General features: G+C 35.3%; 1 protein-coding gene across 6 annotated transcripts in view; it reads left to right on the forward strand.

The window, feature by feature from the left end:
- The window catches only part of CACNA2D3 (calcium voltage-gated channel auxiliary subunit alpha2delta 3), a 546,863-nt gene that overhangs the window by 442,089 nt on the left and 79,971 nt on the right, over positions 1-24,803 (forward strand). For all 6 annotated transcript variants that reach the window (XR_003993879.1, XM_030502305.1, XM_030502306.1 and 3 more), the window contains 10 exons: positions 6,497-6,580; positions 11,960-12,031; positions 12,265-12,326; positions 14,197-14,264; positions 16,065-16,110; positions 16,262-16,359; positions 17,170-17,263; positions 18,885-18,980; positions 20,224-20,345; positions 20,931-21,011. Coding sequence is in view for 5 of the 6 variants with exons in the window: in XM_030502305.1 (XP_030358165.1) it covers positions 6,497-6,580; positions 11,960-12,031; positions 12,265-12,326; positions 14,197-14,264; positions 16,065-16,110; positions 16,262-16,359; positions 17,170-17,263; positions 18,885-18,980; positions 20,224-20,345; positions 20,931-21,011 (823 nt within the window). In the remaining variant the exon portion in view is untranslated. The remainder of the gene's footprint in view (positions 1-6,496; positions 6,581-11,959; positions 12,032-12,264; positions 12,327-14,196; positions 14,265-16,064; positions 16,111-16,261; positions 16,360-17,169; positions 17,264-18,884; positions 18,981-20,223; positions 20,346-20,930; positions 21,012-24,803) is intronic.

Here is a 24,803-nt window from a genome sequence, read left to right on the forward strand (position 1 = left end):
CCTTGCTTTATTCAGCAACTCCATAAAACTCTACAGCTGTAGCTGACAGCAGAATATTTAAATGATTTGAACAGTGTAAATGCCTCACGTTCATTTAAATAACTGAAGAATTCAGTCACTTGAATGCCAATGATTATTCCTATTGGAGTTTACATTTCAAAAAAGACAGCCCATCTGAATCCCTGTGAGAGCATTAAATTGCTATCTAATTAGAAGTGCAAAATTACATATATTTAAAAGATAATTAAAGGTTTGAAGGCTGTTGAATAACTGATTGTACATACAAATGAATCACTGAAAATTTGTTAGCAATATGTGAAGCTTTCTTTTATTCTTTGCTTTCAGCTTTGAAGTTAGGTATAACCGAGCTCATGGGTTTAAGTCTGGTAGTATTAAGATAAAGGCAGATGTTTTTAATTATTTCTACTCAACCCCCAAATAATTATAAGCAGCTGCCAGTTTTACATAATCCCAAATGATAAGGTCCTGAGAATGCAAATAAAATCCTAAATAGAGGGATTGTTTTTTTCAGAGGAGTAAATCGCATACATGTTGCATTGCTAATCAACTGCAACCCACCTGAAAATGTGAGCTCAGACCATGTACTCTGTCCAGTTTGTAGGTGTGTGACTTAGAGCTGGTTTTTGTATTTACTTTTACCTCACTCCATATATTTCCATATTTTGTTTTATCAATTTAAACATTACTGCACCATTTGTAATGCAAACACGTTATGACTGTAAGTATGCAGAGTAATTTAGATACTCATGACATGAGAATTATTTTTTTCAGTTACTTTGCAAGATAGTTCTTCTGTGTACACAGTACATCGAATCGATCCTACTTTTTCAATGCCTGGAAACTTAGAATTGCATTATTCTCTTTTCCCTAGCAAACGAAATGGCTCCTGTTGTCAGCTTATCTTTGCAGTATTTCTGCAAATTTTATAGTGTGGCAGTTTTCCCTGCCAGCTGGCATGAAAAATCAGTTCAAAATAACTGTTTTCTATTGCCAGCCATAACCTAGGAATTTCTTGATTAACATCTTAATAGGCTTGTCATGCAATTCTGTCTTTGGAAACGGAAGTTGTTCTTCCTGAGAAAATCAAAATATTACCTTTCTAATATTAAAATGAGGAGCTTTGTATAGAGAGCAACTTAATTTTGACTGGACACCTGTGAGTGTTCTACAAATTCAAGGTTAAGTGTGCATCAGTAAAAGATCATCTGAGGCTGCAAGCTAGGTGGAAATAATGAAATAAAAGTATCACAGAAGACAAATCAGGATCATGTGAGCAGGAAAAAAAATCCAAATTAAATAAAGAGCTTAAAAGCCAAGCAGTAATGATTTACATTGAGATAGGATGCTGCTTCACATGTATCCGCAGGCAGAATGTTTTGGAGCTATGTAGTGCATGCCGAATGAAAGCTCAGCCACTTGGTGATGTTATATAAACAGGTGAATCAGGAAAAGGAAATTTACTGTTGTTTTCTGGTTTGGGGGGTTTTTTTTATTATTATTAATTATTATTATAATTATTATTTTTTCTTTGGTTTGTTTTGTAATGTTAAAGTATGAATCAATCTATTGAAATGATCCCTTCCCCTGTATTCTCATGACCTTTTCTATTACCTTGTCTTTGTCCCATAGTACTTAACTTCTTAGCATTTTACAATAGAAGTAGTATTTTATTAATGGACTAATGTTGAAGGACTTAATCTACATTTAAAAGAATTTTCAGTTTTGAATTATTACAATCTTTGCTGAAAAGTAGGAAGGAAGTGCCCCTGACCCCTTCCTTTCTGTGCATGTTACAGAAACAGATGATTCTGCTCCTAAAGTTGGTGTAAAACGAACTTTCCCCTTGCACAGTGTTGTGGTTTAAGCGTGACCCAGTAGCAATTTATGCTGGGCTGGGTAGCTGGTAAAGTTGTCAGTATCTGCTATTGCATTGACCATGCAAAGTCAGGTTCAATGCAGTTTCCATTTCAAACAGCTGCAGTCTTTGTGTTACATCAATCAGAGCTACACCAGAGAATAAATAAGTAGTGACATTAGTGTCCAGAATCTCAGAGAAGGGAAGTACCTGAATAACTGGTTAGACCAGGGGATTGCAGTAGTGACAGTGTATTCAGTCTACATCTGTTTATTTAAAACCATATACAAAAGTGTATCATTTTAGATAATAATACTTTTCCTTGTATATTTGTTCATTCAGCCTTTCCTATCAGACTTTGGAGATAAGAATGCCTTTACAGGATGGCTTGATGTCAGTTACAGTTATGCATGCAATTGTATTAATTTAATTATGTAGAATTCAAGCTCACCAAAACATGTTTGGATATGCGCAAGTTCATCTCTTCTAAACAAAAGAATTGGTATAATTCCCAAATCCTTTTTAGATTAATACATTATCCTAATTTTGTAGTACTAATCCAAAAAAATGAAACTTAATCAATTGATGCTATGTTTTAAAATTGGAGGCATTTTTTTCGTGTCTGATTCCTTTCTTTTGTATATAGCATAGAATTCTGACAATGAAGAGGTTTCCTTTAGAATTGTTTTAACTCTTTAGCTTTTGGTTGTTGTTTAATAGATACTTTCTTGCTATAATATTTTCTCACAGATGATTCTAAAAGTGTGGCTAAGCAAGCTTGCTAAAATCTATTGACACTTCCAAGGCTGCTATCACAAGAACTTGCTCTCTCCTGCCTCCCCATTATCCAGATGTAGCATGTCTGAGAAATTCCAATCACCTTAGACCCAAGGCTTGCAGCTGTTAAGATGTAGCTTGCTCCCTCTGTGACCAGATTGCTACACTCTGACATTACAAATACGTGGCAGGTCATATTCAATGCAGATGGTTTGGGACTGCTCGTGTTAAAAAAAAAAAAAAAAAAAAAAAAAATGTCAAAGCAGAGAGTTTAATAGTGGCACATGTAAATGGCTGTATATGGGGTGGTGAAAAAATGTGATTCAGTCTTTAAGCAGTACATGTCACATGTTGCTTGAATCATCCAGTGGTAGAAGAGTTTGGCCAAGCCTCAAATAAAAGATACTGAGTAAGATAATGCTCATTCTGATGACCAAACAAAATAGTTTTCGTTGTTCTTACCACAGACAAAAATACATTGGAGCTACCATGTAGTTTTGAGCAGATAAAAAGATTCTTGTATTGCAGTCCAGATAGTTAAAAATTTTCCTCCTTCTACCTTCCCTCCCCTCGCAGAGGTTAACTGCTGCATAATATCACTGCACTTTTCATACTGGCCAAAGTAGATTAACAGCACAGGATTAAAAGCTAGCTCTTTTCCTCATACACTTAAATCAGAGTAATTTGGTAGAGCTCCTAGTTTCTATCTTTCCCAATGGGTCTCTTAATAATTTGTTTCAATGCTTTGTAGTAATCTTGCAGATGGATTTGGCTTCAGCCTTCAATCGGTATTTTATACTTAACCCAGGAGTCTCAGAGATAAAAAGATTAGGTTTGCTACCAGAGAAAAAGATACAGATGAATGCCATTTTTAAAAGCTGGTGAGTTGCTTCTATGTCCGTGCATAACTTTTACTAAGAAGTTAATGAAGCAATAAAACTAGAAAGAAGCTAGAGAAGCATGACCAGTTGAGCAGTAGTGTTATGAAGTATTTTATATTTGACCCACTTGCATTTATGTTTTAGGCCATAGTTACGTAAGCATAAAGATAGGTAAATTTACTGCCTGGAATAAGGTAATATATTCATGAAGATAAGATTTGTAAGCAAAGTTACCCAGTTGTACAAATAATTGCTTTTGCTTTTTTTTTTTTTTTTTTTTTTTTTTTCCCAATCCTGTCCTTGCTGGAAGTTGTTTTTTGTTTTTGCTGCCATCTTTTTTTGCACCCTAACTTAAATCTGCTCTTACTGAATTCCTGTGTAGGCAATTGAACAGTAGCCCCTAAAGCGTAAAAGCTGAACTGAAGGGTTAGGCATCTCAGTACTTTATTAGTTCCTGTCCTAAATGTGTTAAAGAACTGCACTTTCAGTTCCTTTCAGTGGTTATAGAGCCTAACCCTTGCTTGAGTATTGGGATTTTGGCTTTGTTTCTGCATATTTTAAGGCATGAATGCTTCCAATTCTAACTTTGCTGCAGAACTTTGAATGTTTTATCCAGCTCTTCCTTTGATTGCTTTTGGTTTTTGTTTTTGCTCTTTGAGCACAAGGTGTGGAATCTGTATGATTAAAATAAATACAAACCCCATAATCAATATTATGCAAATGGTGTGCCTTATGTTTGAAGCCTACTTCTGCTGTCAGGCACACAAGATCAACTCCTATTGTCATAAGTAAGGATTTGCACATGTGTCTGAGAATGCAGCATAGCCCAGAAGCTCTTCAACATCTGTGTGTAAGGATGTAATTAAATATTGGAACCAGCACAGGAGTTGCTCTACTCAAATAATCCCAGCTAACGTCTATGTAACACTTTTCAGGTCTCAGTATTTCAGAGCTTGCCTGTAACCATTTCTATACTAGAATGATTAAATCAGATCAAAGATTTGCTTGGTTAATTGATGCAGCCGCTAAGTGTAGACATAGTTACTTCTTGTAGAGATTAAAGATAATGTTGATATAGCTGCAGCCATAATGAAAGGTTTGCAAAACATTAGCTACAAAAATCAAGCCCTGCTAATGAACCGGATGTTATCCTCTCATATTTTATTCTTGTTAACTATACTGGCTGCAAATTTTGTACTCTAGTATTTGGGTATAGTTATCTCCTTGGATATCAGAGCTGTCATGTAGCAAGAATTGTAATGCTGAGCTGCTTGAATTCACAGTCTAGTGTATAAGCATGTGCTGAAATTCTGTATATTTCTCTACCCATCTGTTGAATAGCATTAGCCCAGAAGTAAATAACCTTGTTGTTACAAGAATTGTGGCTTCTAGTGGAGAAGAAGGGGCAAGAAAAAGCACATGAAAGCACTTTTCAATTGCATCTGCGTGAATTCTCAGAACTTAGTTTAAGACTTACACCAAGAAAGTTGCTAGCATTTTTTGTTGTTCAAAAGAAGAATGCTAATTGATTCATGATTTTTTCCACATTCCCGAAATAATCATCTGTAGAAATAATTGGAGTATCCAAGTTGTTATGAGCAACAATTAAGGAGGTTCAGTGAAGCCTGTGCTGGAGGAAACTTTACAGTGCTATCAATATCACAAAATCTCTTTGCCAATAGTCAGTATTTTTAAGTTTGCTGTTCTTCAGGAAGATCTTGCCATGCTTGGTTTTAAATAGTGTGGTCTACAAAATCAACTGTGGGATTCATATGTGAATCTTTCAATTTAGGGAAGAGAAAGTCAGGATGCGAATAACCTTCTTAATGCTCAGAGAGCAAGTTTTTTCTTTGGCCTCTCTAGTTTCTCTGTAATCTGCAGAATGTGATTGAAAATTCCTGCACCAGTGACCCCAGTGATGAATTGACTGTCTCAAACACTGACAGGTTTGGTTTATGGTATAGTTGGTCCTGCCTTTAGGGAGGAGAATTGACTATATATACTGCCTTAGGTGCATTTTCTATGTTTCTATGATGCTACTGCTGGGGAGTCGCAAAAGCAATTTGGAGATTTTCACAGTATCCCAATGTCTCCTGTCATACTTCATAGAAAGACTTGTGGTTTTTGCTCCTGTTTATATGCATCATAAGAGATAAAAGACCTCATTCATATTATGTTGATCCTCTCCCAACTTTATTTTTTCAAACAAATTCTCATAATTTTTCTTAACCATTTAGGTTCTTTATTCATAGATCTTCCTAAATACTTTCTTCTTCTTCCACCAAGCAAGATTTTTGTTTTTACACTAGTAGTCTCTCTGATTTTGAATGTTCAGCAGAGGGAAGAATTTCCTATGTTATAAACATCTTGGTGTCAAATCAATTTGTCACTAAAATGTTTGTTTTAAATGTGTGATTTACAGTGTAACAGTGACTAGTGATAAAATCCTATAAATTATCATTACTTTTTCTCCCATGAAGTTGTAGATAAAATGTAGTATCAGCAAATGCTAATACCATACTTCCCAAGACTTGCATCTTATCTTGTTTAAAAAGAAATGGGTAAACATTTTGTTGATAAGATTATAGTAAATATAACTTCCTGTACAGCTGAAAGAGCTAGTTTGAGACATTTAGTATAAACTACAAGATCAAGGTCTCATGTATTTTCCATGCCAGGAGAAGAATGTACAACTGCTGGGTTTGACTTCCCAGTGTGTCCATCAAGAAAAGCTTTGTATTATGGCAAGAGATCATGCAAATAATCATATGTGGTGTAGGTTTTTAGTTCACAGGTAGCACTCATGCAGCAATATGGTGTACTTTGTAGGAATTAAGCTGCCTACTGTTATGTGTATTGCATACAATCAGCACGCATCCAGCAAATATTTAAGAAGTTCTGATAAAAAATCTTTGTACAAATAAACCAGGATGTGCTAAGTGTTTCACCCTTTTTATGCCAGTATGAAGAGGGGAAGAAACGAAGAAAGCCTAACTACAGTAGTGTGGATCTGTCGGAGGTCGAGTGGGAAGACAGAGATGATGTGGTAAGTGATGTGTTTTAAAACCCTGTCAGAAGACATTGTCACATCCCACTACCTGGAAACTGTTTAAGTAGTCATTAGAGAGGACTGCTTTCAGGAAAGGAAAGACGATAGCCCCTTTTACTTCATTCAGAATTTTATAACTGGTTTGTATTGATTCTTCCTTACATATGCATTTACTACAAACACAGACTCTTTGTATCTTTGGTAAAACTCAGCACCCTTGCATTCTCCGTGCATCCCATTGTGTTTTTTTGCTGGATAGCAAACATAGTGCTAGAGAAGGGAAGCACTATGTTTGCTTCTTTAATATCTCTTTAGGGCTGGCGCAGACAATTGCTGAAACTCAAATGAGGGAATGATTTTTAACTTCTCTCCATGAGATCCCTCTTTCCTTAATGGAAGTAATGAGAGCTGTTCTCCTTAATGCACAAAATCAAAAAAGCATCAGACAAATAAGCAAAATTGGATTCTTTGACCTCTGTTCAGAGCACAGATTCACTCTAAACTCGTAACTTCAGACATATGGGTAGCTGCAAAAGCATGTGTTCTATGCCTATCAGCTGTTATGCATGCAATCCATTCTATTAAACTCATTTTTTAGTGCTCCATCTACTCTGTAGTTCACTCTTACCTTTCAGGCTTAGCCTTTTCTGCAGGACTGTATCAAAAGCTTTCCTTATGTCCATGGCTTAACCTTTGCCTGGTCTTTCTGTTACTTCCTCAATAAATCTGATTTGTTAGGCATGATTCGTTTTGTGTGAATCCATGCTGACTGTCCTTAATTAAATTGTAACTTTCCAGGTGTTCCCCCTTTCTGTCCTGTAATTTAGTTTTTCCCATAAGTCCCCAACTGCCAAAGTCACGACTTCATGTCTGTATTTTTCATGGATGTCTCCTCAATCCCTTCTCAAATATCAGTACTGTGTTAGCTTCTCTCAAGTCCCTTGTACTTCTGCTTTTCCACAGAGGTTTTGAATATATTCACTGAAGGTTCCCATGTTTACTTTGTCATGTCCTTCTGAAATCTGGGATAGATCACGTACAACTGTCCCTGGAGTCTTGTCGGTCTTCAGATGTACTAATTTCTTGATCCCTGTTCTGACATAAGTCTATATTTTCTTTCTTCCTTACAAAATATATATTTTACACTCCTCCCTCTTTCCACCTCCTTTGTGAATAGTGAAACAGTTCATTTATGTTTTAAGCCATGTTTGTTTCATCGGGTGATAGATTGTCCTCATCCTCTCCTAGGAGGCCATCTTACTTCCTTATTTAAAGCTTTGTGCTGGAGTGCACAGTCAAACTTTTAAAAATGTTTCTTGTATAGCTTTGTGCAGTTTTCGATGTGTGCTCTATTTAAGGCTTCCTCATTAGATTTTCATATACTGTAGCAGCCTTCTGCAATCTTGGCAATCATTGACTTCATATTTTATACCTTGTTTTTTCTCTATCTTTAATCACGTATTGCTCAACCAGTTCCTCTGCAAATGACCTTATAAAATTTCCTCTCTTCTTTCAAATATTATCACTGTAGTTAAGTACAGCTTTTAAACCTCCGTGGGTTTTTTTATTATTTCTCTTTTGTCTGTTTTTTCTTTTTCCATTTTTATATCTTCCAATACTTTTCTGCTTAATTTTTACAGTTTTAATCCCCCATTTTTAATCATATCTTAGTAGAAATTCATTGTGTTAGTGACTTCCTTGAATAATCCCCATCAATGCTAACAATTCACTAGTGCATGCCTGAATAAGCCGGCATTCTTTGATAATAATCCACCAACAGGTAGGTTTTGTAAAACAGCCTACACATCTGGTGTTTGATGAGTAATGACCAAGTGTTATCTGAAAAAACAGCAGGTTAAATATTCTAGAAAAATGTATTAATATTCCACATGTTTTCCTAATACTTCAGCAATGACACACAAGTGGAGACCTTCATCCAAATATCTAAGTAGAAAAAAATGCAATGTCAAACAAATAATATGTTTACAACTATTTTTAAAATTAAGGTATGTCATTACAAGTTTCTTGTGTTTGTGTGAAATAATACGTAAGTCATTCGTACCACGTTACTAAGACCTTCAGAGGAGCTGATGGTCAGAAATACTAATAGAAGAGTAAAATAGATGTGAAATAAAGTAAAACAGATGTGAAAAAAAGTGATATTGGAGCTACAGGCAAAGTTGTTGGCATTAGAACTAGAATGGAAATGGAATTTGGGGGAAGTTCTGTAGATTACTGTAATGAAATCCATCTATTTATGAAACTTTTTTGATGTGAGGATCCAAATGAGTGTCCAAAAATTGTGAGTTATTTTTGTTAATCTTTTGTAATAAGTGATTCCTTAATGTTGTTATTTTTGAGTGAAAATGGTAAATATTCTGTAGGAGACTTAAAACTTTGTGAAGTAAATTATTGACTCGAGAGCTACATGTGGCTGTGCTTCACCCAAGGCCCTGGATTTGATGATCTCTATTTTTTTCAAGCTTGGGTAGTAAAGCATTGTTTATTCAACTGTAGAGGGAAAGAATTAATGTATTCATGTAGCTGCTTTTAATAACATAGACTACTACTGGTGTACTTTTCTCCCACGGACCACTTATGCAGTAGCTGATTAAGATATTTTCTTTCTTTTTACTGCATTAATTTAATGACTGCATAGTTTTCCAAGAATATAGAATGGTGTGATACTATAACAGTGAAACTGTGTTGTTAGAAATCGATGGGAAGATATTAAGTTAAAGGAGTAATAATACATATTGCTCTGAAGAGGTGAAGAAGTAGGTTTTCTCTAATCATTCAGCAAGGAAAAGGTGACAGAACTAAGGTTAGAATTTTTTTCACCATGAAATAGAGTCGATGTAAATATATATTTATCAGATCATTTTCCAGGTTAATACTGCTGTTGCTACATTTTATTAGAAATAGAAATCTTAACATCAGCTTATTAAACTAACAGTGTCTTCCAGAAGGGCTTTGGGAATGCGCAGTACCAGAGACATTTCAGATTGGACAAAAGCCTTTTTCTCATTAACTCACTTCTTAAAATTCTTTTTATTATAATTTCTATCTGAATGAAATATTTTTTTCCAAATAAAAAAGACCATGAATGAATATTTTGGGGCTTGAAGCCAACTGAGGCAGTACTTATTTTATGCATTTGAGGAGAGAGATGAAACTGCAGAAGAGCTGAGAAACCAGATTACAAAGCCAAGAAATGTAATCACAGCAAGGAAAAAAAAAAAAATATGAAAAGTAAGACTTTAAATCCCACATGCAGACTTGATCTTAAACACTACTGAGAGTTTGGAGGCCCTTTTAGTAAATCTATGACTTGCCTGAGGCTTGTGGGAGGAATGGGTCTTAGACAACTGCGGGCACCAATAGGAGAAAAATGAAAACCATGTTAAAGATAAATGGAACTGTTCTGTAAATCTTAGAAAGTAGATGGTTAATTAAGACCAGCTCTCCAAGTCCAAAACCACAAAACTTAAAATAGGAAACTATTTCCAGAATTGCTTATTATGTATTGTTAAAAAAAATCTACAGTAAAATATATGCTTTATACATGCCTCCAGCTAAAAATTATTCTTTTACACTCACTGACAGAAGAGTAGGACTGTTAATTCAAACCTAGATGCCCTAGAATTAAATTTAAAGATCTGCAAAGTTTGCAGTTTTCGATAGGTCAGCCACACTCAACTTGTTCATGAGAATAAAACCAGATACTTAACTGGCAAGTTTGGCCGTTCTCTTTTCACTCCATACTAACTTGGAAAGCCTGCAGAGTGCGTTGATATGGCTATCTTCACAGTTTTTCATAAAATCTGACTGAATTGCCCAATCTGGCATAAAGTACTGGAGAACAGGAGTTGTTTATTCAGCAAGAACACAATGTTCAAAATTGTGTTTAGATAAGCAATAGAAGAGACATAAAAATTTTGTCAATATTATTCTGCATTTTGAATATCCCTGAAGAGGGAGTGTGAATTGATTAGTGATAGTGGAATTTTCCTGTGAAAGATTTATAGGTGCTTCTTAGCACAAAAAGCAAAAGAATTACTTCTTCCATTAGTAAATCTAAGAGCATTCAAATTAAATTTTTCCATATATGGGTGGTATAACTGCTAAATAGTAACTTTCTTATTTCTTCCCTAGAGTCCTGAACTGATAAATAGGCAAAATCAAAACACTAAGGCTGAAGATTTCTCAAAACCCATGTCTTTTCATTCTTCCATTCCAGCCTAGAGACCCTGCTCTCAGACCAGCTGTGTCAGGGTAGTGTGGGACACTGCAGGACATTTTGGTGGTTTTGCTCTTCAGCATCCTGGCATGTTCAGCTAAGAGAGAGGCTGTGTCAGCTGGTGTCCTCCTGGAGGAAGGCTCTTTTTTCCTAGGGAGCAAATAAGTGTGCTGAGGGAAGACTTTTTAGAGGTGACGTGTGAGGGACTTTGCAGCTCAGATCTGTGAGCCTGCGGGTCATGTAGAGGCTAGAAGAAAATTACTGAAAAATGGTGTTTGTGTAATCTAAAAAGTAACAGACTTAACTTGCAGAGCAGCAGGTAGATCACTGTGTATAAACCCTTTTGCATTTGTTTTCTGTTTTTCCCTGGCTGCTTTGAGGTTTAGGTTTATATAATAATTAAACATGGTTTTGAAGGGGATTTAAAAGTCTTTTGGATGAATCGAGAGGGAGTGGTCTAGGCCAATTCTTAAAGCTGCGACTGACTTAGGACTTCCATTACAGAGGTAATATTATGTTGCAAGGGCGTCTGGACACCAATGGACAATCAGGGGAAATCACAGAGCATGAGCTGTGTGTTCCCATTGAAACAGGTTACTGATCAAATGGGTTGTCATTCTGTTGCTAGTTCTAATTTCTGATGCATATAGGATGCAGTTTAGGATGCAGCCCAACGTAGGGTATCGAGAAGCAGCAGAATGAATAATGTAGGGTAAGTTGGGTTTTCTCTTTTTTGCTTTGTTATTGTATGCCTAATTTTTGACGTATTTGAACACAGCCCTTGCCTAACTTCAGCAAAATCCAGTTGGGAACTTAGTCCTTATCTTCCTATGCAGTAACTGCAGAATAGTAGTCAGTTACACTGTTTATCCCACGTCAGATACAGATTAGTACACAAAGAGATACTTTACTATGAAGGATGCTGAAAACTTGCCTAAAGTTGTGTGGCAGGAGCCTTGGCATATACAGTCAACAATAAAATCTCTAGGGGAGTTGTATAGTGTGTAGTATAGCTAGTGAAGATGAATAAATTAAGAAAACTAAGTACTGCTTGGGTCAAACGAGTGTACCAGAGAGTTGAAAGAATTACAGAAAATGCAAATAAAGGAATTGATGTGTATTTCCTTTTATTTCAGCTCCGAAATGCAATGGTGAATAGGAAAACAGGGAAATTCTCAATGGAAGTGAAGAAGACTGTGGATAAAGGGGTACAATGTATAAAATATTATTCCAACTAAATATAAAGCAAGCAGTTAATTTTTTTAAACAATTTTAAAGATTGCTATAAATATGATTCACTGCAGTATATTTTTTTTTAATCACAGAATGTAAGCATTACTTGTCATTTTATCAGTGACTAACCACTTGATCTTTTATACATTTATTATAGCAAACTAAATTTTTCCTCCCCACCCTTCTGACTTTCTTGTTCTGAATCTAGAAGCGGGTATTGGTGATGACAAATGACTACTATTATACAGACATCAAGGGTACTCCGTTCAGGTAGAGCCGACCATAATAAATGGACATTTCATCTGACTCATTGGATTTGCATTTATACAGAGCTTGTGAACTCATTAAAAGCTCATCAGCAAAAGTTGACAGTGAAATATCCCTGGACAATGCTGAAAATAGCAAGGGAAAGGAGCCTACCAGCATTCCTTTAAGCTTTTTCAGGGATGGAAAGTTTTTGCAAGCTCACACAGTCAAACTCACAGTGTTTGTCATGGCTTACGTTTCATTAAAAAAAATATTCAGTTGAGGTTTACATTGAACGAAAGGCTTTCGCAAGTACTTGGAGAGCTATAAATACTATAATCCATTTAAGTAACTACATATTGAGCCCCATTTTGATTTTTTTCCACAACAAAAATGTAATGTAAAATGAGATAGTATTTCACTTCCAATTTGAGGTTTGGATATTTTGTTTCTCTGAACTACCTTCAGTGTATTTGTATAACTAAAGCTGAGTAAGTCAGCCATGTTATTTTGGCATGCATCTTAAGAGGAAAAAATGAAAAGAAAGACAGGAAGTAATTTTGAAAATGCTCACATTTGAATAAAAAATAATCCATTAATACAAGAACACTAACTGTACCTTATGCTTAAAGCAGGAGGCTGATAGTTGCAATACTCAACTGAAATTTTCTTCAATGAAACCATTGCACAGTACTTGAGATACATTACATGTAGAGAAAATATAGGCACATTTCTCTGACTTCTAATGCATGTGTTTATAGTTAAAATTCACACATGGGTGGTAAAACTCAGTGAGGCTTTTGGTTTTGTTTTTATTTTCTGGGGTTTTTTTTAATTGTTTGGTTTTTTGTTTGGTTTTCTTTCTTTCCGTGGCACTGTTTTTCTTACTGTGTTTGATAAACAGGTATGGGGCTACATATATGTGTGCAGTGAGTTCTGATTCTTAGGACAGAAATATAGTGGGTAAACTGTCCTGCATTTTTCCACATGGTCTGTATCTAGTTTTGATGTGTAGGAGTACAGATTCAGGAAGACAGCAGCGGCAAGATATATTAAAATATACACTGTAGCGTCAAATATGTTTACTGTTCAGCCCATTTCCAATTTGAGCTGTTGATTGCAGCATGTGTACTCTTGGAGTTGATGCCTGTACGTGTACTTAAAGTATCAGCCCATGCGTTTCCACTCTTACTGATTTTTGGCAGATTCCTACCCCAATATAATGCCCTTGAAAGAATGAATGCCAGAAGGTCTTCTGTATATGTGTTCAATAAGAAGAGGCATGGGATTCCCCCAGCCAGTTCATTAAACTTGCATAGTTTAAATGGTAGACTAAAAACCAGACCAAACTGGGTACATAACTGCTGACAATTTACAAAGCTGAAATTAATACAAAAAAATTAAACTAGCTAAAAATATGAAACTCAGAAAAATTAGTCTAAGAGGAGTCATGGTGCTGTTGACACATATGAAGTTCTTTTACTCTCACTAGCTCCATTGATTTCCATACTTATGTTCTTTCTGAACAGCTTAGTCTGATTTACAAAAAAATGTCTCCTTCATTGTAGGGCCATAAGCATGTTCAAGGCTCAGCTGAAGAAATCTCATGCTGGGTGAACAGCAGTGAGCTGAGAGGGGCTCGTTTATTAGTTTGCCAGAGAATAATGGTTTAGTGCACCTCTAAGCACACATAAATACAACCGATTGTTACAGGCACATCAGAACTGAAACAGCATTGAAGCAGCTAGTTGAACAGTAAATATGATCAGTGAGGGTTTGGAAACAGTTTTAAAGTTAATCACAGTACGCTAGCTGGCAATGTTAGGAATTAGCTCTGAATGTCTGTTATTGTTTGTCTCACAGATTTCAAGGTCTGCTTTATTTCTCTGCACAGTTTAGGTGTGGCTCTTTCTAGAGGACATGGAAAATATTTCTTCAGAGGGAATGTAACAGTAGAAGAAGGTAAGATACCTACCTTCTCATGTTGCTTACACAGTAGTTTTATTGTTGATTTGGTAGACTTAAAGCTTGTGTGTTTGCAGATTCTGTAAGGTAATTAGATTTTTTTTTTTTAATATCTTTTATTTCATGAGATTTTTTCCCCCTCATTTTATTTAGCATAGTCATTGTTTGTAAATCTTCTTTAGATGGGAATCATCTTCTGTCTTCCCTCTTAGTGTTTCAGGGAATCACTCAGGGTCCAATGTTAATAATCTGTGGTGTTTCTGAATGAAGTAACCACTAAGAGCACTGTAATGGTTCTGGCTTTTTTGTTCAGGCTATACATTATAAAATTTTTCAGAGCTGTAACTACTTTGGGATTGTCTAAAGGGATTTACATTTTGCATGTTTATATTAACAGTAGAAGTAGCCAGAGGAAGGACTGTCTTTCTTTATGGTTTTACTTTTTGATAAGTCCACAATTAAAATGACTGGAAGCATCAACTGTGAGTGCTGATAAAGTTGTTTGGCAACAAGATCAAAATCAAAGGTTCCTGAAGATGAAGGAAGAGGCATTTCAGAAGAGAGAAGAGTGGGTTGAGAAGTTTTAGCAGTTGCTGAGCAAAAAATTTTTCAATAGAGGAATGCTTTCTAATCTTATACTGAAGTCTCAGTTTCCAATTCTGCTTCTTGTTTTGTCAGTGCTGTTAAATAAGATAGTTAATTTCTTCAGGGGATTGTTCCTCAGCTGTATTTTGGGACATGAATATGTTCCTGTACCCTGGAGAGATGTAAAAATAAATGCTTTGAAGTTTGAGTCACTTGCACAGCAAATACATGTCTAGATAGAAAGAGAGCACAACAGGAGACTTGGAGCTGCTTACTTCCCAAACTGTTCCAAACATCTCTCTTACCTGTTTTTTTTCACCAGCTATCATCTCAGACAGTCTGTCTGATGTTTCCTCCTGAGTGCAGCACCAGAAATGTTAACATAGCCGTAACTAACTGGTCCTTTTCTCCCACTCTTACCCTCACTGATTCTCTGTCACTGACACCTCACTGTCCTTTCCAAGGATTATAATTATAGTTCTAGTGTTGACTTCCCTGCTTTCCTTGATCACTGTAGCTCTGTCCTTGTTTATTATGTACTCTGGGGGTTTAAACCCAGACCCTGCCTTCAAAACCCTTTTTGCTTATTGTCTATTGATAAATGTTTTAAGAGTTTTTAAAATTGCCAAAGTACATTTTTATTGAGCTATATAACTAATGATATAGTTCTCATTTACAAGTATTTGCATGACCTGTTAGTACAATAAACCTATTCTGAACAATCCTTCAAGATGCTGTTTGTGTTCATGTGCTGTGTGCTTAGGTTTTGAGGGAATTGTTCTTTTTAAAGATTTTTTTTCTTCTAAAGAGAAAGAGAACTTTCATTAAATGAGAAGTATGTATTTTAGCATAAAGAACTTTACTAGACAAATAGAGCAAGGGAGTATGAGTAGGAGACTGTCACTATTGTATATTTCCTGTGCTCAAGTTTTCTTCTAAACTTCAAATGTATCATATGAGTAATTTGTATGAGTAAAACATAACAGCACAAAAAAAAGTTTTTCCTACCTTTTCAGTTTTAGATATGATTTAGTTGGCTTTTGCCAGTTTGTTAGACCCTAAAGTGTATTTGAACATAGTTTATTGTGATTTATTATGTTGTGGTAATAATGCACTTTCCAAGAAGTAAGAGTTTATGTTATGGAGTGTATGTAAATAACCATCTGTTACCCAGACTGCTCCCTAAATAACCCATTATTATTCCTGTTACAGGTTTACATGATTTAGAACACCCTGATGTATCTTTAGCAGACGAATGGTAAGCCTTAAACAAAGCATGAAATTTGTGTCTGTTATCCTTCTTGATTTCATATTGTTTGTGCTTGCTAAGCTAAATTCTTTATGTTCAAAGACAGAGAGATCATGATTATACATATTAACATCTTAATGCTTTGGCAACATGTTCACAGGTCCTATTGCAACACTGACTTACATCCTGAACACCGTCAAATGACTCAGCTAGAAGCAATTAAACGCTACCTCACAGGAAAAGAGCCATTGCTCCAATGCAAGTATTTTGTTGAATATGCATGTAGTAGGCTTTACTCCAGCTAAAACGTTGCACTGAACCTCCTACAAAATGCAAAGCTACTTAGACAGTTATAAATTGAGATTGGATTGCTTGGCTGATGTCACTTTGGAATTTCATTTGGTTTTGGGCTCTTTCCAGGGAATCAATAAAGATATTGATGACCAACTTTTTCAGTAAACAGTAAGCCTGAACCAAGTGTTCAAGTTTCTGTTCAGATGGTGTAACTATACTGTGCAACATTATCACTCCATCTGGTTTTGTAAGTTTAACATGATTGGTCTGGATCAAGCCTTGGATCATGCTTCTAAAGAATATGCCAGATATTTCATGAGTATTTTGGGGAGAATGTGTATGCAATTAGCATTTCTGACTTGTAAAGCAGAATACAAAAAAAAAAAAAAATCAGATGGATAAGTGTATGTTTTGTCTATTTGCAGAAATGTAGAGCTTTTGTGACTGTTGGTAGACCTAATTGGTTTAGTCTTGTGTCATATACAAATTAGAGCATTAGATAATATGTACATGAATGTGTTACATGAAGTGAAGAATGTTTTGGGGTTTTTTTTGTTTAAACCTAAAATTGTTGTCAGTGCACTGGAACGATATATGAAAAACTGCATTGTGGTAAAATACCATGCAATATTACATAGTAAATGCTTAATAGTGCAAAAAGTTTGAATGCATATCACAGATTAAACATAGTACAGTGTAAAAAATTATTTATTCATCTAAAAAAGATCCTCTTTATTTGCACATATATTTACTGATTTTAATGTGTTGTAATAGGTGATAAAGAATTGATCCAAGAAGTGCTGTTTGATGCAGTCGTGAGTGCACCAATTGAAGCTTATTGGACCAGTCTAGCATTAAATAAATCAGAGTAAGCAAGCTTTGTGTTGGTCATTATGTGTCAGTCATGGGTAAATTTTTAATAGATATATTTGTGAATGTAAGAAATCCTAGTATGATGAAAATATTATATTAGCTATTTGATCCTAAGTAGCACTAATTTTGAGTTCAGTGTTGAGTGTTTATGTGTACATCATGATGGTTAGTAGTAAGACTACCCAATTTTCACAATATAACTAACGACATTGCATTCTATCTGCGACTTATAGCTCTGAGTATTTCTAACAAGTAGTTTAGAGTAACTGAGAAATATAATGCAAAATTTACCAAATTTGTTGATGGGATTGGTAATTTGTCTCAAAGCAAATTATGTATGGAAAAACTTGCACTAGCAAAATAAATAATTTCTTTAATTCTTTTGGTTGGTTGGTTGGTTTGGTTGTTTTCCAGAACTGACTAAGATCTAGGTTCCTGTTATAGATAATCAGAATTAGCTCGTCCTTTTTAGAGTCTGCTATACTTCATTTATTTTATGATGTACTAAGGTGTTAAGTAACAAAATGTCATATATATTAAAGAAAGCAAGTGTTCAGATTAGTAGTTTGCATGAAATAATGTGGTTGAAGGGCAATTCTGAAGATTATCCTTATTACATTTTGCTAAATCTGAATAATTTTTAAGTCGAATGAAAATATATATTGCTGTAAAGCACGTACTCATATTGAATGCATAAAATCAACGTGATAAGGTCTGAGTCATCAAGTTAAGGATTAGCCAGTCTCCTCTTAGAAGATAAAGAAATTGTTGCATGCTAACATATTGTAGACATTGATGAATTTACACAGAGGTTTAAGGTTTCTTAGAATCCTCCTGCACAATGAAATAGCAGATGCAGTAAACACAAGGAAGACAGCTGTGGAGAGATGCTAGTGGGAGACTTTTGATCCCCTTTCATGTTTTGACTTACACAAATGAGATGGGCCATTTTTGAAGAATCAAGTATGAGACAGCAGGATGGCCAAGACTGTGGTCCCTGGTTTTGTGGTAACATGACTGAAGTTCTTGTACCCATACAAGAACTAGTTTTAAAGCAGCTAGCTTGGTATTGACAAAACACAGCACGAGCTAAGCCTGAGCCACATTTTTTTCCTGAGGTCTAGAGGCTCAAGCCTATCCTGATGGCAGCTACGTTGATTTAAATCTAGCTTAGTTTTTGCTTTCTTGAGCAATGGTCACACCTATGACTTGAAGCATATATGTATTGCAGAAGTGTTGAGTGTACTGAGAGCAAGATCTGGAATTCCAGCCCATCTTGAGTCACTGGATGCCAGTGGTTATTAAATAGTTGATACATAGCTATGCCACACCTTTTTATTCCATGGCTTCCATATAATCCCTCCTCATGAATCCTACCAAATTTACTGTCTTTGACTGAAAAGTGACTCTTGGTATAAATAACATTTCTACATTGTATGTTTTCCAAAATCCACATGACTTTAACTTAAATCCCAACATTTTAAAAAAATAAATATTTAAAAAATAAACAATCCTTCTCAAAATGTGTATACTTGTACTTTCTGTTAACAGTAATATAGATATATATGTTTACTGTCCAGAAACATCACCTTTGCTTGTGTGCTGCTTTATTTCAGGAACTCTGACAAAGGAGTGGAAGTTGCCTTCCTTGGAACACGGACTGGGCTATCTCGTATCAACCTGTTTGTGGGTCCAGAACAGCTTACTAATCAGTGAGTAACAAAGCTATGTTTGGCAGCAGTATGAAAAAAGAAGAAAAAAAATGTTTGGTTTTAGGAAGCCCATCTACTGTTTCTTCCAGGGTTTTACACTGGCATACTGAAATACATAGAACAAGCTTGAAAGATTTTATAGGATCACTTAGATTCTTTCTTCAACTGGAACATTTGGAACAATGAGCTATTATACATCTGTAGCCCATACATTTACTCTCTGCCCAGTCCCTTAGGGTTAGCCTCATATCTTTACTCTTCAGAGCAGACTTATGAATATCTGCAGATGAGGATTACTTTTTCTTTTATTTCTTTTAATTTTGCTATCCCATCTGTAGGCTTTTTCAGGAATTTTGCATCATTGTGAAAATTTTTTTGGTGTTGAATTAAAACCAAGTGACAGAAGAGGACTGGGTGAAACTAATCAGGAGATCTCATCATTCAGGAGTTTCCGATTTTGCTGGGAGAAGATGTAATCTAGTGGAGGTTTTTTAAAATGGAGATCTATAAAATAAGGTCCCATAATTAATGACTTTTTCAGGCAGCAGTTTGATAGTGTCAGGCAAATCTATATTTATTATGAATGTAAAAGAAAATCTGTACTTGATGTTTATGATAAACTAGGTTTATTGAATATAAATTTATATCATGCTTATCAGACCACAAAGAACTGTTGTAGTGTGAGTAGCCTGACAGGTGAAATCAATAATACAAGAATTTGTTCCTGTCAGACAGCAAACTAGAACAATAGTGTGGAGACCATACTTACACTTTTCACTAATGCAAACTTTCAATTGCATATTATTTGGAAATTAGGCTGTTAATTTACTTTTTTTCATTACATAAGAATGGATGCCAGTGGCAACGAACTACCAAATCTCCAGTGCCTTTTCCACTTCATACAGTTCATAGTTCTTGCATTGTGCTCAGAGAAAAAGACTTTTTAGACTAAGCATTTTTATTCGTACACATCAATAGAAATGTTTTTAGTGGTACTTAGAAGCACTGGTTTTTTAGCACTTTTTCCATCTTTCACAACAAAAGCAATTGCAAGTGTCACAAATAATTATTAGGGGCTAAAGTCAAGCCTTTTGTTGAACAAATGGTATTAGAAAAATTGTCCCAACCCATTACTTGTCCTAAAAGATTGCATTTTCGTTTTTTCTTGTCTTTCAAAGATGGAAACTATTGTGTGCCATACAACAAAAAACAAGTATTTTCTTTCTCTCTCTTCCTTCTCAAGAGATTTCCTGACAGCTGAAGATAAAGAGAACATTTTTAATGCTGACCATTTTCCACTTTGGTACAGAAGAGCTGCTGAGCAAATACCTGGGAGCTTTGTCTATTCAATCCCATTTAGTACAGGTCTATAATTTTCTCATTCTCTAAATATTGAGCAATGTATGATGCTGAAAGGATTCCAAGTATCTCAGTACTGAGTGGGCTCTGTAGCTAATCTCAAATGCTAATCTAAAATATGCATTGAAATTTGTGGCTAATTTACCAGTCCTTTGACCAGGTACATGTTTTACAGGGCTCCAAGTGAAACAACAAGATGTGCTTTAACAGTTTTCATTTAATATTTGCACCAGTGGAATTTACAGCTTAGTGTTTTAAGCAACACAAGTCCAGCAGAGCAAGCATCCACATTCATGAGAAGCCCTACCCTTGTTGCCACCTTTGTTGTCACCCTTTTTGCCACATTTAGCAGTGAAGGCAAAAATTGATACTTCAGCGTTTTAAGCTTGTTCTTGGGATGCTGGGGAATTTTGAAATGGCAGTGCCTGTGTGTTCTGTGCATAGATAAAACATGATGTTAGCTTTCTTATTTTCTGAACACTAAATCCACCTGGACTGTTATTTCAAATCGGGGGGAAAAAAGATAAATCTCAATTTCCTCATTCTGAAATATGTTCTTTTTTTTTTTTTTTTCCTTAATGCACCCTGCAGAAACTGCAAACAAAAGCAATGTAGTGACAGCCAGTACTGCTATTCAACTTCTGGATGACAGAAAATCTCCAGTTGTTGCAGGTAAAATTGTTGTAGTTTGTTCAATTTTTTAAAGCGGTTTGTGAGTTCACCACTTTCTCTTTTAGGTTAGCAAGAATTTCATATGGGAATACCATCTTTTAAGAAGAGAGGAGAAGATGCATTTGCACCTATAAGATATAATTGAATGACTTAGTGTAGAGAACACTTAATGCCTCCTCTGCCTAAGACTATCCAAGCTCCCTATGAGCTATGGAGTTTGACTTAATGGAAACAAACATTATCAATGAAGCATTTTTAGTAGACGCAATTCTAGCATCATCATAAATCAAAATATATTATGCTAAGGAAAAAGAAATCTAAGAAAGAACTATCTGATGTGTAAATGTTCCTCACACTCTTCAGGTGTAAAGATCCTAGCCTATAACAAATGATACAAAGCAGTCATTTGTCATTTGTGTAAATCATCAGAGCTGTGATTTGATCAGAGCATATAAATTGAATAACGAAGCTCTATAGTCTACCAGCCAAGAGTATAACAGTAGTTAAAGACTAACAGGTGAAGTTTGACAACTACAAATTAGAGATAAAACATACAGATGAAATGAGATAACAAAAATAAGTAATTTTTAAGTCGTTGGACATTCCTCACTCAAGACCAGACGCCTTTCTGAACAGTTTTTTCTAGTACCCAATGGTTACTGATTTTGAAGAAAGAATTTATTTAGACAAGTCTTATGGTTTATTATGCCAGAAACCAGCTCTCTTATTTCAGGGAAAATTAAATACCTACCACACAAAGCAAGAACCATCCTATTTTTCTCATATTTAAAATATGATTTAAAAGGCAGTAAGACACAGTGAATACTGAAAGAGCAAGAATGTGCCAGATAATTGGGAAATCTCTAATCTGTTTTTTCAAACATATAATGTCTCCACTGATAATAATAGGTCTCACAGGGTCAGTGGGAAAGCACCCTCTGACTCCAGTTTGCATGAATATGTTCTTCACAACTTACTGAACTCTTTTGTAAGATAACAGGAAATCTTAATTTATGACTTAATGCATAAAGCAGCATTTCTAAACTAATGATAATGCAGATTATCTGAAAATTGCTGAAGAAGTACTTAGGAGTTTTTGCTGTACAATGAAGGTTTACGTTATTTCTTGAATGCTCCATCATGTGGAGTTAGTAAAAGGCTTGCGCAGTTTACCATCATCTGTAAAAATGTGTACTAGGCATCCTATTGTTTTTGTTTTTACTCAGTTCTGTTTGCAATTTAGTGTTGACTTCAAGGAGGTATTGCATGTAACCTACTCTAATACTGTGTCAACAATTTGTGGGGTTTTTTTAATAGTAATTGTAAATGAGAGAGGCAGATGTTGCTTCCTTTTCCCCAGTAATTTTGTTGAATATTGAACATTCAAAATTACTTGGGTCCCATACTTTCTATCTAAAATAAAGACAGGGTCTTCAAGGATTTTCAATACCAAAGCATATAAAAGATTTCCATGATACCTGTAAATGCATATTGCCATGAAAATTATGAGCAGTGTATTTACACTGAAGCATATAAGTTGTTTTTTGGGGTTTGTTTTGGGTTTTTTTTTACTTCTGTAAACTTCAGAAGCTGTGTGCTAGATACATTTTTTCAGTATGAAGCCTTTTCAGGAATTTGCTTTGAATAATTTTCCCCTTCCCTCTTGTATGGTTGCATGCTTTCTGTTTGTTTGTGGGTTGGTTTGGGTTTTTTTGGGTGGGGGAAGCCTCTTTGGATCTGTACAAACCATTTTCTGTGAAAGTATCACTCAGCCAGCTACAGCCACGCAGAGACAAAGTATGTGCATTATTCTTGTCCTTTTAAATGCAACTTGTCAGTCCTACCTTTTCATCAGAAAATTTTCAATAAAGTACCCAGCATCTAGTTAAATTTTTAGGCTTTCTAATAAGGTTGACAATATTCTGTTTTAAACAAAATGGATTTGGAGGCAGAAACTAGAGCAGAAGTAAATGGGAGAAGTTTTTATTAGCCAGACTTGGGAGACTAAAGTAGGATTATGGGTAACATTTTCAAATACCTACATCGAAGTTCACATTTGGCCAAAAAGTCTCACTTTTTAACTTGTGTGAAATAAGTATTCCTCATCCCCATTTGGTCTGAGTGGATTACAGAAAGTAGCAGGATGGGATACACATTTTGTGTAAAATCACTCTATTCCCTAGAGGGATTTGACTGAAAATAAGGTCGTGCCAGAATGTTTTTTATTACAGACAACTACAAGAGTTTAAAACTGGCAGAGGGAAACTAGAACATAATTTTGAAATGGAAGCCTGAGTTTCTGGGGGGTGGGGGTGGGGAGGGAGAAGGAACAAACCCAACTCTTACTGCAAAATCTGCAGCCTCTTCTATTTTCTTTGTATATATATTTTAATTTTTTTTTATTCTGTTTTTGCAGAAAAACATCAGTTATACCACACTTCATATGCGAATCTAAACTAAGGCTTATTGCAAGTAAGGAAGACTCAGCTCTTTAGTACAGGCAGAAAAACCTAAAATCAATGAGTCTCCAGACTTACCACAGAGAACTTGAGCATTGCTGCTGCTGTTTCACTATCTGTAACTGCTAATAGCAGTTGACTGTCAGAATGTGTTTGCTTATTGGCAAAACCCATGTCATTTGTTTTTAAGCAATCTCTTTCAATTGAAATTGGGGGTGGGGTGTTTTGGTTTTTGTTTTTTTTTTTTTTTTTTTTTACTTAAATGAATGCAAATTTCTGTAGAAGGTGTGGAAGAAGGATATAAGCCTTTAATATGTGTGTAGTTTCATTTATTATTTATTACTGTTTATACAGAGTTCAATTTATTTGGAGGAGAGAAAGGGACAGTTGTACTGAATGCAGGTGGATTTTTTAGATTTGAACACGTTTACGCTCAAAATTGCTATATCTTAGTGTTCTCTATGAACCATGTGTCCTGTGTTAAGTTTACATTGAAACGTTAAATTTCTTCAAACTGTCCATATTACAATGTGAAGGAGAATACAAGATGTTTGAATTTTATTTTCTATTCTTCTCAACATGTTCCTGCCCATGGCAGGGGGGTTGGAACTAGATGATCTTAAGGTTCTTTCCAACCTTAACTATTCTATGATTCTATGGACATGACCTAGAAAACGTAGAATCACCCTAGTCTTGAAAGTTCCAGGAGATTCACATGAGATCAGTATTCCTTTTGGTGACCAAGATGAAGCCAGTCAATATGGGATATCTGAAGTTAGGTAGCAGTGATTTAGCTATTAAAAATGAGGCACATTAAGACTGAATTATGTGTGAAAAGCAATAAGTTTCAAGCTAACCGTTGATGGAGTTCAGCATTACAATCTTGTATTTTTTGATATTGCATGATGAGTGAACTCATTTCAGGTCCTTTATTTGAATCTGTGCTTCCAAGTAGTGAATATATGGCATCTGGGTAAGTGAGGCATAGGATTTGTATATGTTACATACTTGTTTTATTTCCATTTTTTTGGGGGGTGGGGAAAGGTGATGGTTTCATCATTATGATTTTGTTTAAAATAAATTTTTAAAGATTCTGCTCACCAAGACAGTTCTGGCAAGAGATGAGGACAGAAACAAGCAAATGAAAGTCATAATGGATTAAAGCAGGCTCTAAAAAATGAAAAATGTTTCTTTCTTGAGATTTTTGAGTGTTGAGAGAGTGCATGAACCTTCATATATGTACTTCCTTATAGATGCATTTTAGCTCAAAAGCTAGAGTACAATATAGGACCTTAAAAGACCTTTGTGTTGAAAGAGGCCATTGCTGTTCACA

This window comes from Strigops habroptila, chromosome 11, assembly GCF_004027225.2.
Source record: "Strigops habroptila isolate Jane chromosome 11, bStrHab1.2.pri, whole genome shotgun sequence".
In the NCBI taxonomy this organism is placed as follows: Eukaryota; Metazoa; Chordata; class Aves; order Psittaciformes; family Psittacidae; genus Strigops; species Strigops habroptila.